The 17,348-nt window shown below is 35.3% G+C and overlaps 1 protein-coding gene and 1 long non-coding RNA gene across 2 annotated transcripts in view; one reads left to right on the plus strand and one right to left on the minus strand.

Annotated features, from left to right (window-relative positions):
• The first annotated feature begins 3,758 nt into the window (after positions 1–3,758).
• On the plus strand, positions 3,759–9,917 carry LOC145525694 (olfactory receptor 52A1-like). Its single transcript, XM_081539218.1, has one exon. The coding sequence runs from the start codon at positions 8,307–8,309 to the stop codon at positions 9,243–9,245; it is 939 nt and encodes a 312-aa protein (XP_081395344.1). The 5' UTR covers positions 3,759–8,306; the 3' UTR covers positions 9,246–9,917.
• Positions 9,918–15,259: 5,342 nt separating this feature from the next.
• LOC145525717 (uncharacterized) overlaps positions 15,260–17,348 on the minus strand; it is a 141,327-nt gene continuing 139,238 nt past the window's right edge. The window contains exon 4 of the long non-coding RNA XR_014068374.1: positions 15,260–15,528. This is a non-coding gene — a long non-coding RNA (uncharacterized LOC145525717). The remainder of the gene's footprint in view (positions 15,529–17,348) is intronic.

Genomic DNA, 17,348 nt, shown 5'->3' on the forward strand with positions numbered 1-17,348 from the left:
AAAAGCAAAAATAAACAAATGGGACCTAATTAAATTAAATGGGACCTAATTGCACAATGAAGGAAACTATAAGCAAGGTGAAAAGATAGCCTTCAGAATGGGAGAAAATAATAGCAAACGAAGCAACTGACAAAGAATTAATCTCAAAAATATACAAGCAGCTCATGCATCTCAATACCAGAAAAATAAACTACCCAATCAAAAAATGGGCCAAAGAACTAAACAGACATTTCTCCAAAAAAGATATACGGATGGCTAACAAACACATGAAAAGATTCTCAACATCACTCATTATCAGAGAAATGCAAATCAAAGCCACAATGAGGTACCATCTCATGCCGGTCAGAATGGCTGCCATCAAAAAGTCTACAAATAATAAATGCTGGAGAGGGTGTGGAGAAAAGGGAACCGTCTTACACTGTTGGTGGGAATGCAAACTAGTATAGCCACTATGGGAGAACAGTGTGGAGATTCCTTAAAAAACTGGAAATAGAACTGCCATACTACCCAGCAATCCCACTGCTGGGCATACACACCAAGGAAACCAGAATTGAAAGAGACACGTGTACCCCAATGTTCATCACAGCACTGTTTACAATAGGTAGGATGTGGAAGCAACCTAGATGTCTATCAGCAGATGAATGGATAAGAAAGCTGTGGTACATATACACAATGGAGTAATACTCAGCTATTAAAAAGAACATATTTGAATCAGTTCTAATGAGGTGGATGAAACTGGAGCCTATTATACAGAGTGAAGTAAGTCAGAGAGAAGAACACCAATACAGTATATTAATGCATATATATGGAATTTAGAAAGACAATAACAATGACCCTATATGCGAGACAGCAAAAGAGACACAGATATAAAGAAGAGACTTTTGTACTCTGTGGGAGAAGGTGAGGGTGGGATGTTCTGAGAGAATAGCACTGAAATATGTATATTACCATATGTGAAATAGATTGCCAGTCCAGGTTTGACGCATGAGACAGGGCACTCAGGGCACTGGGACGACCCTGAGGGATGGGATGGGGAGGGACGTGGGAGGGGTTTCAAAATGGGGGACACATGTACACTCATGGCTGATTCATGTCAATGTATGGCAAAAACCACTACAATATTGTAAAGAATTAGCCTCCAATTAAAATAAATAAATCAATTTTTAAAAAAATACTAAGATTGTGGCATCCAGTCCCATCAGTTCATGGCAAATAGAAGGTGAAAAGGTGGAAGCAGTGACAGATTTCCTTTTCTTGAGCTCTAAAATCACTGAGAATGGTGACTGCAGCCATGAAATTAGAAGACAATTGCTTCTTGGCAGGAAAGCTACGACAAACCTAGACAGTGTATTAAAAACCAAAGAAGGCTATGGTTTTCCAGTAGTCATGTATGGATGTGAGAGCCTGACAACAGAGGCAGAGTGTCAAAGAATTGATGCTTTCAAACTATAGTGCTGGAGAAGACTCTTGAGAGTCCCCTGGAAAGCAAGAAGATCAAACCAGTCAATTTTAAAGGAAATCAACACTAAATACTCTTCGGAAGGAGTGAAACTGAAGCCGAAATTCCAATACTTGGGCCACCTTATGTGAACAGCTGGCTCATTGGAAAAGACCCTGATGGTGGGAAGGATTGAAGGCAGAAGGAGAAGAGGGCAACAGAGGATGAGATGGTGGGATGGCTTCACCAATTCAATGGATATGAACTTGGGCAAACTCTGGGAGATGGTGAGGGACAGGGAGGCCTGGCGTGCTGCAGTCCATGGGTTTGCAAAGAGTCGGACACAACTTGGTCACTGAACAACAAAACAACTTTTATTCAAACAAACACACATTGATGCATCTTCCTTATTAAAAATTATATTCTGTGGCCTATTCATGTTGATGTATGGCAAAAATCATCACAATATTGTAGAGTAATTATTCTCCAATTAAAATAAATAAATTAACTAAAAAAAAAGAGGGGATTTAGAGTAGTAGTTTGCAACAATTTTCACTCTTATGCTCCCTAAATTTTTAAAATCAGTTATGTATCAATTATTATATTTTAATGTTGACATCTAATATTTTTCACCTTAACTTTAAATAGATTTAAAATATATTATTTTTATAATATTTTATTGCATATGTGATTTAAATATACTTCTGCTAAGTCTTTGGATCTGCAATATATCTTTTATGTGTAAAAATGTTAAATGTGTACCAATTTTACAAAAATCATTTCTCATTGTTGAAATCAGATTGACATTGTTAGAAAAGTCCAAATTTATTCTTTAAGTCAAACATATTACTATGCCCTCCAAATTTATGTTTACTTTTAATTCTTAGAAAGAAGCAAAGAAGAGAATAAGAATGAGGAGAAGAGGGAAAAGAGGGTGGGGTGTGAGGGAAAGAAAGAAAGAAGGCAAGAAGGAGGTTAGTTCAAGAGCAGAGCTCTGCTGAAAGTCTGACACACTCTACCAGCACTTTCCTAACCCTGCCATCAGAGAAGAGAGACATATTCTTGAAATAGTCTCCTGGCACAGAGAGAACATGATGTCAAAATTATGCTTTTCATCCAAATCTGAAATAATTACAATACTTATTGGGGCAGAAATATTACAGACACAAGACAAAAGAGACTAAATATAAAACAGTAGAGACTAGTGAAGACAGAGCTATGGAAGAGACTTGTCCCTGTACAAAAAAGGCAGAAGCTATGCAGTTCCAGCCAATTTTTAGTCTTCAGGGATAAAAGTCTTATGTTAATGTATTTTCAAACAAAACTACATATTTAAAATTTTAGACCATTAAGAACAATACTGATATGATTATTTGAGTAAATCTCTCACATACATTAACATTTTTCTTCTTCTTGTATAAATACTAAGCATGGAAATGTTGGAGTATTTGTTATGTGCAAGATTAACTTTTAAACAAATTTTAAACTGCTCTCACTAATGGCCATACAATTTTACGCTCTCATCACCTGTGTATGAGAGTTCCGGATGTTCCTCATTATCACCAATGATTGGCAATATTAATCTTTAAATCTTCATCTATTGTAGTTGATGAGTAATTACATCTGATCATAATTTTAATTTGCATCCTCTAAAAGATAAAGATGCTGTGGTTCTTTTCATGTGCTTAAATGCCATATGTGTATTTTTGTGTGTCTATGTTAAGTAATTTAAAAATCTTTCTGATGTAGTTTTAGAAATATTCCTAAACATTTCTTAATATATTAATATTTCTGGGCTTCCCTGGTGGTCTAGTGATAAAGAATCTACCTGCCAATGCAGGAGAACTGGTTTGATCCCTGGGTGAGGAAGATCCCTTGGAGAAGGAAATGGCAATCCACTCCAGTATTCTTGTTTGGAAAATACCATGGACAGAAGAGCCTGGTGAGCCACAGTCCATGGAGTCACAAAGAGTTGGGCATGATTGAGCACAGCACAGCTATCTAGTAAGGATGGATTTCTGGGTTTATATGTATTTTAGTTAGTTTTCTATCTCTAGCTTCTTCAATTGTGATAATAATTGTAACTTTACACTACACTCTCTTCTGTATTACAATACCATCTCATGAGGGGCAAAAATTTGAAGAGCTATTAAACAAAGCCATTTTTAATGAATTTATCTTTCTAATTGTTGTGAATGTTTAAGCATATCCTGGATTTAAGAAAAAAATGACTATCTATGTATTTTTCTTCCCTGGTAGCTCAGATGGTAAAGAATCTGCCTGTAATGCAGGAGATGCAGGTTCAGTCCCTGGATTGGGAAGATCCTCTGGAGAAGGGAATGGCAACCTACTCCAGTATTCTTGCCTCGAGAATCCCATGGACAGAGGAGCCTGGTGGGCTACAGTCCATGGGTCACAAAGAGTTGGACACAACTGAGTGACTAATACATTCACATTCATGTATTTTGCAAATATTGCCTCCCAGTCTCTGGTTTTATTTTACTGTTTCTGTAACATGTTAACCAATAGTTTTGACTTTCTTGAAGTCTAATATTAATCAGTTTATACTCTTGTTTTATGTTTTTTGGTCCTTTCTAAGAAATGTTTGCCTAACATGATCACAAAAAATGTTGTTTTCTCCTAGCAATTGTATAATTTTAGATCTTACATTTAGGTTTATAAACAATTTCAAGTTATTATTATTTGTTAAGTAGAAAGTTAACTTTTTAAAATGACTTTCCTGTTGTTTAAACATTATTTGTATAAAAGACTATTCTCCATTGAATTATCTCAGCATTGTTTTTGAGACTCAATTGATTTTTTAATATAGGGATTAATAACGACTTCATATTTTGTGGATTTTGGCACTTTAGCAGATTTTTGAGATACAAGTCACTCAATGACTAGCTTTTTTAAAATAAGAGATGGTCTTAAGTCTTACTCTGCTGAGGGCCTAGTTTGCAAGATTGATGCATGCTTCATAATGAATACATACCTACAATTTTGGTAAAAGAATTAAAATTGATGTCACTCTATATTAAAGAATATTGAATTACTATTAAAAAATAAACAAGAAGAAAGAAAGAAAGAAAGTGTAAGCCAACAAACATAACGATTGACTTAGGCATGAATGTATTTCCAAATGTTAAAATAAAAAGAATTGTTATCCTTCTGGGAGCAAAATTAACTGGGGACAGTTTTTCAAAGAATATTCAGCATGAACTGAAATCTGGATAAGATATGCTATCCTTCTATAATGGGAATCGAGTGAAGAAAATGAAAAAAAAATTGTGTAGAATATTGTTCTAGTAGATGACATATTGGAGATAACAGAATTCTTTTGAGTAGATAAAATAACTATCGTTATTTGTATAGCTTCAGTGCCAGAACCCAGGAGAGAACTTTGGGAGTCACCAAAATTTAAACACAATTATTAGAAGAGAAGAGATAGGACACAAAATGGTAAATCAGGAAATAAAAAATAGGCTGAAGAGAAGTATAGATGTCAGTAAAATCTCTGAATCAGTTTCATTCAACATGAGTCAGTATAATGTTTTCATTCTCCTTCACAGAAGAATTTCTGGAAAGAGAATATAGGTCTTTCATTTTTCATCATTATCTCTCATTCACCCTGAAATCTATTGTCAGCAGTTTCCTCCAGCCCACAGAAAAGATTCATCCTAAATTTGCCAACATATTCAAATTACATCAAATATGTCTAAAGGCTAGTTACATATAATAAAGTCTAGAAACTGGGTAAAATACATCAAAGAGAAAGGTATCATACGCATAAGACTTTCTTAGAATTTATGATTTTCACACATGATAAAAGTTATACTAATTCATCTCTCTGCATTTTCAAAAATTTGAAGAAATACTTTTCTTCATTTACAGAACATGGAATTATTCCTTCATATATCTGACACACATAACAACTTCTTTTGAAGGAACAGATGAGCAACAGAAGGGAAGTTATAAATGGAGGGGTGGAAAAAATATAGTCATGTGTGCAACCATTTACTCAGAACTCCAACTGGTAGGATTTAGAAATGTCCACCACAATTGGTCAGTTTGAGAAATTTACCAAAAAAAAATTACTGAATGTACAAAAATAGTCTCAATAAAATACAGATCAAAGGAGTGAGACTGCAGGAAATAAGTGCATAATAAAAGAATATTATGGATACAGATTATTCTTCCCAAATTGTCTGATTGAAAGGAAGTATCCCAGGTTATTTACTTAAGTAGAATTCATTGTCAAGGAAACATGTCTATAGTAGTAGTAGACTTTATGTTTGTTTTTTCCTTTGAGAAATGAGGCAGGCAGAAAAAGAACTCAACTTATTAAATGAACACTGGTGTATATAAATATCTCTTATTTAGAATTTTATGCAAGAGAAAAAAAGAGCAAGGAGATATCTGTAAGCTGTAGTAATAATTTCAGGGATATTAAGTGTGGACGAACCCAAGAGGACATAACTAAAATTCAGTGGATCCCTTGTGGTTTAACTGGTGGCTAATAAACCCCTCATTTTATGTTTATAAATCCTCTTTCTCCACACATTTATTAGAGAATGTTAAACTGATGTTTAGCAGCTTTCCTCTTCAATTCAAGCTGAATAAATTGATTCTATGCCTCCAAGTAATACAGATATTGCCTTTGGTTTTATTAGAGAATGAATGCAAAAACATGATCTCAGACAAACTTACGAAAGACGGAGTATGTCTATTAAAGAGACAAGAAAAAAAACATGAAAGGCTGTCCCAGAGATATGTACTCATCGCAGATGGCCCCAGCACCAAATGGATCCGCATGCCTAACATTGACTGTGTGCTGTTACAGGGAGTCCAAATAGAATGAAGAGGGACTGAGAACACATAACACACAGGAATAAGCAGAGTCAGTGTGTCATAAATGTTGAGAGATGTCAATATGAAGAACTGGCAATACTTTTCAGATATCTGGTAAAAGCAGCACGGGCACTCAACAACTAGCAAGTAAGTCTCACTGTTCCCAAGTTTACCTCTGTAATGTTTCATTGTCAGCTTTTTCAACAGTAATCACTTCATCCAGTCAACTCTGCACTCAATTATGTACTTCCCACCTGCCATTCCACTATCTGTTATTATCAGATCATGCTCAAATATTGCTCCTACCTCTTTAAAAAGTTAAACACTGTGGATTTCCATTCTAATTCTGATTATGTTTTAGAAAGAACAACTTGACTATTGTTAGAGTCAAGTATGCGTAGATTGATATAAAATTAGTCACTGGGGAGCAAACCTATGGATATCCAATTGTTTATTTTAATGACTAGTCTATCATAAATATATGTGAACTGATACAAGCTATAGCATTAAAATGACCTCTTGAGTCTTCCATTTGTGGTTTGGCAGCAGGAACCACAGCTGCTTCCTGCATTACTGCCCCATTTATTGACATTCAGTGTAGGGTTGACTGACCATGAGTTTACTCACATGAAAAAACTTTATTGGAGAGTCTATGAAAGAATGAAAAAAACCTAACCCTATTTTCACAAACTTACAAACATTTCTCTAATGTTCAGTTTGATAATTTCTTGATTTAAAATATGCAGTGCTTAACAGGAAATGATTTTGATCAGATTAGCAACTTTGATATAACGGGTAAGATCCAAAGTTTTCAAAAAAATCATTTGTCAGTGAATTGAGTAATGATTACATTTTTTCACTTGTTCTAAATTTCTCTTCTTAAACATTTCTGAAATCCTGAGGTGAGCTTTCTGTCTCCTGTGTGTAGTTCTATATTTAACATCTTTTAAGGAGCATATCCTTCCATCCATTCATTTTCTATTGAATTTTTATGCCTGAGCTCAGAAAACATGGCTCAAGTGTTTCAGACTATCTATTTTTCATGAAAAATTAATGAGCTTAAATTAGTCAAATCTCATGCTAATGACAGCTCTGAAAGATTTAAACCCAAAAGAGAAGAGTCTGTTAAATTTACATTTACCCATGTTATTATATTCTTAGACCATTACGAATGAGTCCTCTACCTCTCTATTAGTTGCTACTGTGTCTCTTGTTTCCTAAAGGTCCCTCCACTCTATTTATTTTGTATGTGTATTCAGTAATGTATTTTATTCATTTTAAACACAAAAACTTAGTTATTTCAGCTGTTGGAAATATAGGCAAATCTAATACAGTTTTACTAGAAATGTAAAAAGGTGGCAAGAAACTTTGTATTTGAGTGATCTTTTCTAAAACTCTTCCTTCACATTCCTCTGAAAGATATCTAGTCTTCAATAGAGATATATAATATAGATCACTACATAAACAAATATATTTTTATTTCAGGCGACAAGCTTATCCAGGTCTATTCTATTTTTTGGATAGCATGCTGCACTAATAGCGGTCAAGTCTGAGTTTTTGCCAGTCCAAACTGACTGTTTTAGACTGAGAAACAACTGAGAATAACAGAGTACTAAAGCAGAAATTGGAATGTGGAATATGGAGCAAATTATCAACCTCTGCCTAAAATGTAACTGCCAAGAAAATAAACAAGCGTACTATTTTTGTCCACAGGTCTGAAGTGAAATAACAGACGAGTCAGTAGTTGATCCCCTTACTCGGGAATTTGACTGGTTCTATCTAATGCAGTGGCAAATCACATTTTTAGGGCTTGCGGATGTCTGTCTTTAAAAAATGATGTGTCATTATGGATCTTCCTTTTACCTCCTATATTTGAATGAGGTGGATGACATGATCTTAGTGTTCTAGCAAAAATCATGCATTCAATATTGTGGCTTTGCACGAAAATAGAAATTAAAAGAGGAAGTAGCAGTGACTGAGAAATTCTTTTGTTTGCATCAGGAGACCCTAGGACACTATGTCCATTTCCAACATCACAATTTTCATGCCTTCTATGTTGACACTAATAGGGATCCCAGGCCTAGAGTCTGTGCAATGTTGGATTGGGATTCCATTCTGTATTATGTATCTCATTGCTATGATTGGAAATTCTTTGCTTCTGATCATCATCAAATTGGAGCCCAGCCTCCATGAGCCCATGTACATTTTCCTAGGCATGCTAGGGGTAACTGATATTGCACTTCTTACCAGTGTTGTGCCCAAGATGCTTGGAATCTTCTGGTTTCATATACCAGAGATATATTTTGATTCCTGCTTGCTTCAAATGTGGCTCATTCACACATTTCAGGGCATAGAATCAGGCATCTTGCTGGCTATGGCCCTGGACCGCTATGTAGCCATCTGTTATCCACTCAGACATGCTGCTATCTTCACTCCCCACCTCATTTCTCAAATAGCAAGTGCGGTAACACTCAGGGCTGCCATTCTTGTAGCCCCTTGCCTAGTACTGATAAAATTCCGATTGCATTTTTACCACAAAACAGTCATCTCCCACTCCTACTGTGAGCATATGGCCATTGTGAAACTGGCTGCAGGAAATATACGGGTCAACAAAATCTATGGTCTATTTGTGGCTTTCAACATTGCAGTGTTTGATCTCTCTTTCATTACATTGTCCTATATACAGATATTTATCACAGTTTTTCGTTTGCCTCAGAAGGAGGCTAGGTTGAAAGCATTCAACACTTGTATCACTCACATCTGTGTCTTCCTCCAGTTCTACTTCCTTGCCTTCTTCTCCTTCTTTGCACATAGGTTTGGTTCTCACATCCCCACTTTTATCCATATTCTCATTTCTAGCATTTACTTGCTGGTCCCTCCATTTCTCAATCCACTTGTCTATGGTGCAAAGACCAAGCAGATCCGTATCCAAATGGTAAAAATGTTCAGTTCATAAAATTTACCATAAATAATACTTTGCTGTTTTACTCTTTGTGAATGGTAACAATATTTCACAACATAATAAAACAACATGCTATTTGAGATTCTTGAGTTTTCTGTTCGTTATATTTGTTGTTGTTTTTAATCTGCCAGCATGTTAGCTGGTTTTAGGATCTTATTAGCACATGCCAATTCTCTGTTAATAGGATTGTGGACTCTACCTCAGTAATGAGAGTAAGAATCATTAAAGAGGGAAATTGTGAGCATTTATCTTTTCCTCTACTTGCAGAAATGGTGATATAATGAACAATTCAGAAAGGGGCTTCTAGGTGCAATAATGTATTCTTCAACTGGGTTGCTACATATTTATGCTTACTTTGTGAAAAATTATTTAAGCTGTACAACATATTTCTGTGCATATATTAGACTTCAACACAAACTTTTAAAATATTAAGTCAATGAATTCTCAGAAATGAAACAAAACAAAGGAGAAAATGTATCAAGTCAAAGAAATTGCTATGGATTAAAGAAGTCTAAAAGGACATGAATGTTAAATGAACTGTGTATCTGAATTGGGTTTGGGGCAAGAAAATAAAGGTATAGAAGTCTTTGAACTATTTTCAAACTTGGAATATGGACTAATATTTAGGTTGTAGTATGTCTTTAGTGCTAAATGTCCTGATATTGGCTATACTACTATAGTTATACAATAGATTACCCTTTTCCTAGGGAAATATATAACAAAATAGTTAGGTGTAAAGGAATATTATGTCTCTAGTTTACTCAAAAACACTTCAGAAAAATAATCTATCCAATTATCTACCTATCAATCCATCTATCTAGTCATTTGTTGAGTGATAAAGCAAAATGGGGCAAAGTGAAAAATCATTTGTGACCCTGGGTAAATTGTATAAGGGAGTCTATTGTATTATTCTTGAAAAATATTGCACATCAGGATGAATTGTATTTTTATCAAGTACTTTTGAAAAATATTCTCAATTTAGAAATGGTTACCATTATTTACTCACTCAACCAAGCCAGAAACATCATTTGCTTCTGCTGTTGTCCTCAGTTCTATAAAATGTATGAGTCTCAGTGATTATTTCTAAAATAAATTCTCAAATAAATTACCTTCTCTCTATTGTGTGTGTGAGTGTGTTCAGTTGTGTCAGACTCTTTGCAACCCCCTAGATTGTGGTCTACTAGTTCCCTCTGTCCATGAAATTCTCCAGGCAAGCATATAGGATTGGGTAGCCATTTCCTCCTCCAGGGGATCTTATTTCTTTTTTCAACCTTACATAAGAGCCTATGAAGAATAAAATAATATATTTTTCATCTTTTATTTGCTGGCATTTTTCATACAAATGCTGTGGATTTTTCAACAGAAAGTACTTGATGAATCTGTATCTTATTCCTGATCTTATGTATATCAACATGTGTAGTTTTTTTTTTTTACCTGCTGAGTGCTCTCCTGCTTTTAGAACTTAGGCATTTCTTTTAAGGAATTTAGACCATTTTCCTCTCTGTCTCTATCCCTTCTAATAGCTCTCATAGCATGTATCACAACATTTTCTCTGTATGTAACTTCTTTTTTCATATAGATCTCATGTGTAATTTATATGTATACTCCAGACTTACATGTATATGACACATTTTAAATATGAACAAATACATATTGCTGAGGATTTAGAAAATGAATGCACAAAAATTCTACCACAACTTTCATAATGAGAATTTATTTTCACAATAGGATAATCTGCATGGTTTCCTAAAGAAGACAAAGCCTTCTCAGGTGGCACAATGGTAAAGAATGTGCCTGCTAGTGCAGGAGACACAAGAGATGCAGGTTTAATCCCTGGGTCAGGGAGATTCCCTGGAGTAGGAAATATCGACCCACTCCAGTATTATTTCTTGGAAAATTCCATGGACTGAGGAGCCAGGCAGTCTACAGTCCAATGGGTTGCAGAGAGTTGGACGTGCCTGAAAGAATAAGCAGGCATGCACTAAAAAACATGTGGAAGAAGAGGTGCTCCAAACCCAAATAATTTAATCATATAATATTTTCATAGTTGTAGAATAATTATTCCTACTCTTAAATTATCTTTAATTGCTATACTTTAGAACAGTTTAAGCTTTATCAAAAAAATGGGTAAAAAGTCAGAGTTCCCATATAAACTTTATCCCCTGAATAAATATTTAACAATTACATTTGAGCTTAGCTGCTTTTTTGATCATCAGTTCATGTCACCACACTTATTTGGTATATCCTAAATTTAAAAGCATGCATCTAGTAATTTTTCTGGTATGTTCTTTCTATAACATATTGACTCAAAAATTGTTTTAATCCACTGAGATGCAATTTACATACCATGTAACTCACCCTTTAAAGAGTACAAGTCTCTGGTTTTTGATATGTTCATAAAATTGCACAACCAACACTACTATCAAATTCCAGAACACTTTCACCATCCTAATAAAGATAATTCCACTCCCCTTAGCAGTTACTTCTCATTCTCCTGCCCCATTATATGGCAACCACTCACTGACTTTCTGTGTCTGTGATTTCACTACCCTGGACATCTCATATAAGTGGAATGAAACAATATTTGGCCTTCTATGTCTGGCTTTCTTCTTAGAAAGAAAGAATAATGAATAAGAAAAGATAAGAAATAAAGATAAGAAAGATATCTACCTATCAATTAATGTACAGTTCTATTAAGATAACTAAAGATAAAGAAAGAAAGAATAATGAGCTAAGAAAACACTTAGAATAATGTTCTCAAGGTTCCTTTGGGTTGTACGTAAATAAGCATGTCTTTTACCTTTATGCTTGAATGATATTCTATTGTATGATGTACCTGAATATGCTCTTGCACTAAGTAAGCAGATATCTGGCCAAATAAGCTTTTCCATGATCCTTCTCTCTCTGAATGGTAAGGATCACCATCTTTGTTCAGACAATTCCACAAAAACTATAGGCATGTTCAGACACTTCTCATTTTTAGTTTTCATATTTCATTTAATCATATTTCTCCTTATTTGATGAGTTTTATTAGCCATCTGTAGTAAAGCTATTTTACTTCAATTTCCAACTGGTTATGTTTTTAAATTGTTTTTTTCTGTTTTTTTTTTTAAACAATGGGAAATAAGTGCCTTTTCTGAAAATCTGCTCTGTTTCCTATTTTATTTCACAAAGGTATACATTTCTATTAAAAATGCTTTGGAAATTTTCTTATTGATATTTGGGGTTCAAAGGAACTATAATACATGTGTCACAAAACAACAACAAAAATACCGTATCATTTAGAAAACATATTTTCCCCCATTGTACTAACAGATTTTGACTCAGTAATATATAGGAATATATATGTCTCTAACATTCTACAGCATTATGATGGCTTCAGGTCCAAACATTTTCTGCATATTTTCAAAAAGTACATTGGGAGTCATTCAATTGGTCTATATTGGCCTTTGCAATATATATAAAGAGTAGTGCATAGACTTCAGAATCTGTGGTCCTCACCTCCACCTACTTCATGTACTATCTGAAAAGCAGTAATCTTGATTTTCCTGAAAATATTTCATTTAATCATGTGTTCACCTGTTACTTCAGTGGGCTATTGGCACTCTGATAAGTACTGGTTTTGTGTTTTATTTTTCTGGTGCAGATGCTCAGCTGCAGTTGATTTCAATCTGCTCATGTGAATCACTGAGTGCCCAGTGGCGAAGGCATGCACACAGTCTGATCCAGGCTGAGCTGGTTTACCTGTATATCTGCTCATGATCCTATACCATTGCTTTTTCTGAAAGTTGCTCAGTTGTGTCCGACTCTGCAACCCCATGAACTGTAGCCCACCAGGTTCCTCTGTCCATGGAATTCTCCAGGCCAGAATACTGGAGTGGGTTGCCATTCCTTTCTCCAGGGGATCTTCCAGACCCAGGGATCGAAATCAGGTCTCCTGCTTTGCAGGCAGATTCTTTACAGTCTGAGCCACCAGGGAAGCCCATTGCTTTTTCTAGGATGATGATAATTTTATGGCAGTTTAATAAGAGGATGAAGTCAGAGAGTCTTTTAATTCAAAAGGGACAGGACTAATAAATAGTGCTTAACCCAATGATACAGGACAAAACCAGTGTGACTTCAAGTATGGTCATCTGGCAATCCAGGGTTATTAGCCACTCTCTTTTGTTCTTTTCAGTGAATTAAAGTTTATTCCTTTCTGTTCTTGATACTGAAGCTTAAAAACACTATTGTGAGGTACAAACCTTTCTTTCAACCAAGTAAATAACTCTCACGTGGAAACTGATATCAATTTTAGACACTAAAATTTTTTAAAATACATACCATACTTTCATAACAATTCTGAACATAACTGGGCTAATTTGGTGAGAGCTGGTTTGGATAAGGGATAGATTTGTGTCCCAAATTTTACATAGAAGAAACTCACGCCCATCAGAACGGTTGCTATCCAAAAGTCTACAAGCAATAAATGCTGGAGAGGGTGTGGAGAAAGGGAACCCTCTTACACTGTTGGTGGGAATGCAAACTAGTACAGCCACTATGGAGAACAGTGTGGAGATTCCTCAAAAAACTGGAAATAGAACTGCCATATGACCCAGCAATCCTAATGCTGGGCATACACACTGAGGAAACCAGAATTGAAAGAGACGTGTGCCCCAATGTTCATCGCAGCACTGTTTATAATAGCCAGGATATGGAAGCAGCCTAGACGCCCATCAGCAGACGAATGGATAAGGAAGCTGTGGTACATATACACAATGGAATATTACTCAGCCATTAAAAAGAATACATTCAAATCAGTTCTAATGAGGTGGATGAAACTGGAGCCTATTATACAGAGTGAAGTAAGCCAGAAAGAAAAACACCAATACAGTATACTAACACATATATATGGAATTTAGTAAATCGGTAAAGATAACCCTGTATGCGAGACAGCAAAAGAGACACAGATATAGAACAGTATTATGGACTCTATGGGAGAGGGCGAGGGCGGGATGATATGGGATAATGGCATGGAAGCATGTAAATTATCATATGTGAAACGAATCGCCAGCCCAAGTTCGATGCATGATACAGGGTGCTCGGGGCTGGTGCACTGGGATGACCCGGAGGGATGGGATGGGATGGGAGGTGGGAGGGGGGTTCTAGAAGGGGAACACATGTACACCCATGGTGGGTTCATGTCAATGTATGGCAAAACAAATACAATATTGTATAGTTAAACAATAGAAAATAAACTAAAAAAAAAAAAGAAGCTCAGAAAATGACTGGTAGCTGAGGCTCTAAGATGAATGTTCCCAGGTCAGCCCCAATCATGGGACTAAACAAGAAGTCAGTGCTTCTCTGACTAAAATTAGATTACTACAATTTTTTTATTTTTTACTTCTCTGTCAGCATGTATTGGATGATTATTTTGAACATTTCAAGATGTTTGTTTTACCTTTATTGTCTTGTTATTTTTGTAAATAAGTATCACTGACTTGTTTTGTGTTATCTTGAGGCACTGTCCTCTTAGGAATTTTTAGCAGGAGGTTCATTTTGGTTCCCAGCCCTAAAGTGAAACCAAAGTTTGAGAATTTTTTTAGATGCAGAACCAGCTATTAGAGATAAATCTTATATGCTCTGAATGATAGTGTGCCTTCTTTTTCATTCCTGTCTCCAGTGAACCTGAAAGCTCACCAGGGATTGCTGAAAACCAATCCCCAGGTGCATCCTATAGTATAAAGCATTCACTCTTCACTATCTGAAATGTCAGAACATTTTCTGCTTTATAGTTTCTATTTGTATTGCCACAGATGATCCCTGGTAAGTCTTTGGGTTTGAGATTCTGCACTGAGTGTGGGAAATTGGAGAATTGGTTTCAAAAAGAATGTATATGTCATACAATCCAATATAGTTCCGGGATGTGAAAAAAAAATGTAATACAATCTTACAGTAGCTGAGTGTTTAGTCACCAGAGAGATGTGTCTCATGCTTTTCACGACATTTCTGAATCACTTAAGCCACACTTGGTAACAAATTTTTTAATGAGGTTGAAAAAAGAAGGATATTTAGAGATTGGTATCTGTGCTGATAGATTAATGGAAAATTTATTTGTTAAGAGGTCAGGAAATTATACATGTTTACTTCCCTGATAGCTCAGTTGGTAAAGAATCCGCCTGCAATGCAGGAGATCCTGGTTCAATTCCTGGGTTGGGAAGATCTGCTGGAGAAGGGATAGGTTACGCAGTCCAGTATTCTTGGGATTCCCTTGTGGCTTAGCTGGTAAAGAATCCACCTGCAATGAGGGAGACTTTGGTTTGATCCCTCGGTTGGAAAGATCCCCTAGAGAAGAGAAAGGCTACCCACTCCATTATTCTGGCCTGGAGAAATCCATGAACTGTATAGTCCATGGGTTCACAAAGAGTCGGGCATGACTGAGCAACTTTCCCTTTCATATTCACACCGGAAAAAAATGGAGGAAAAATCTGCCCTTCAAGTAATTCAGTAGAAACACTTATTCAGATAAAGTGTTCATTAAATATCACAAGTTATTTATGAGAAGATAAATGTCCATTGATTAATAACTGGCATTTATTGACAGATCAATACATTTTATGTTTCTTTCCAACTATTTAGATGGATTTTGTCATTAATAATCAAAGTCACATGGTAATTAGTTTCTCTCTATGAATATTGCTTTAGAAGTAAAGAAATTGATACAATTCAAAGTTTTATAACTGGGTGCAGAGAAGGCAAACCTAAGTAGTAGCATCCAGGTTTTATTTTTTTTTTATTTTTTTTTATTTTTTTTTTTAGCATCCAGGTTTTAAACTCTCTTGGCTGACTGTAGATTCTGGGCAATTAACTGCCATGACCCATGGCTAATATATATCATTGGACTGCAGATTTAGGACTTTAAGAAGAAATTAAGAAGAAAGCCATTTAAGGCTCAGTATAAAGAATATCTGTTTGACATTTGGAGCTGTCCTGTAATGTGGCACGCTATCTCAGAAACAAACAGTCCTCTATATTCATGAGGACTTGAGACAGAGATCGGTGGGTGAATGTCAGAGAGTTCATAGAGGAAAGATTCCTGAGATTGCAGAAAGTGTGGAGATAGAGCCCTGAATTCCTTAAATCTTTTAGATCTTTAAATACAGCTGATTCAAAATTGGAGTTGTAATACTAATAATTCATGTTTTATGCTGTAAAGATGATCCAGATATATTTACCCTGGCTTATGAATTTTAAGAGCTTAAGACACCTTTCCTCAGTCTTCTAAATCTATTTACATTTGTATACATAGAGTTCCTTTCAGCTTTTCTTTTGTCATTCATAACTGAAATTCTCAAGGAAAAAGCTCCTTTAGCTTCATCTCTCCTTAATTTCTGCTACATAAAGTCAATGAGTCTCACAGATTTTTATTCCTTGTTATTCTTTTGCTATACTATAATACTTTACAATGCAATGTATGGACTATCACAAGTATCATTCTGACTGGGTTTCTTTACACTTAGCTGCCATGTCTTACAAGCCATTCATCAAACTGCCAACAGAGTGAATTCTTTACCTTCAAAAAAAAGTGTCCTTCCACCAAAAATATAAAATCATTTGGTTTAAAACATTTGACATTTGATATTATTTCCTTTTATTAGCCATCATTTCTGCTTATGAAATGATTTGTATGTGAAAAGTATTTATATGGAGAAAATGTCACCATATCTCACATGCTCTTGTGATTTTTGTACAAACTATTTTCTCTTACTGTGACTGTCTCAGTCTCTTTTATCCGGTAATTTCTACTGAAAAATTATTCCCCTTCATAGACAATTTATTCTGCCCATTTTGATTAAAAGTACATAATCATTCATTCTTATTAATTGAAAAGTGCTTTTTCTGTATAACTGTATAACAATGTTTAGCAACCAGGGTGATGTGCTTTTCCCTACACATCTATGGGCTATTTGGTGACATCTGAATACCTTTTTAGTGCCAAGATGAGAGAGAGCTACTGACATCTAATGTGTAAGAAACAGTGATGTTGTAAACCTCTACAATGCAGAGAATTACCTCAAAACAAAAATTTATCTGACCTATACCTTGGTGGGCTCCCCT

This window comes from Giraffa tippelskirchi, chromosome 11 (genome assembly GCF_054371585.1).
Source record: "Giraffa tippelskirchi isolate mGirTip1 chromosome 11, T2T-mGirTip1v1.2.pri, whole genome shotgun sequence".
Taxonomy (NCBI): domain Eukaryota; kingdom Metazoa; phylum Chordata; class Mammalia; order Artiodactyla; family Giraffidae; genus Giraffa; species Giraffa tippelskirchi.

Bases quoted from the DNA above. Each gene is read 5' to 3' on its own strand.
- LOC145525694 (XM_081539218.1), top strand. From the start codon at position 8,307: ATGTCCATTTCCAACATCACAATTTTCATGCCTTCTATGTTGACACTA.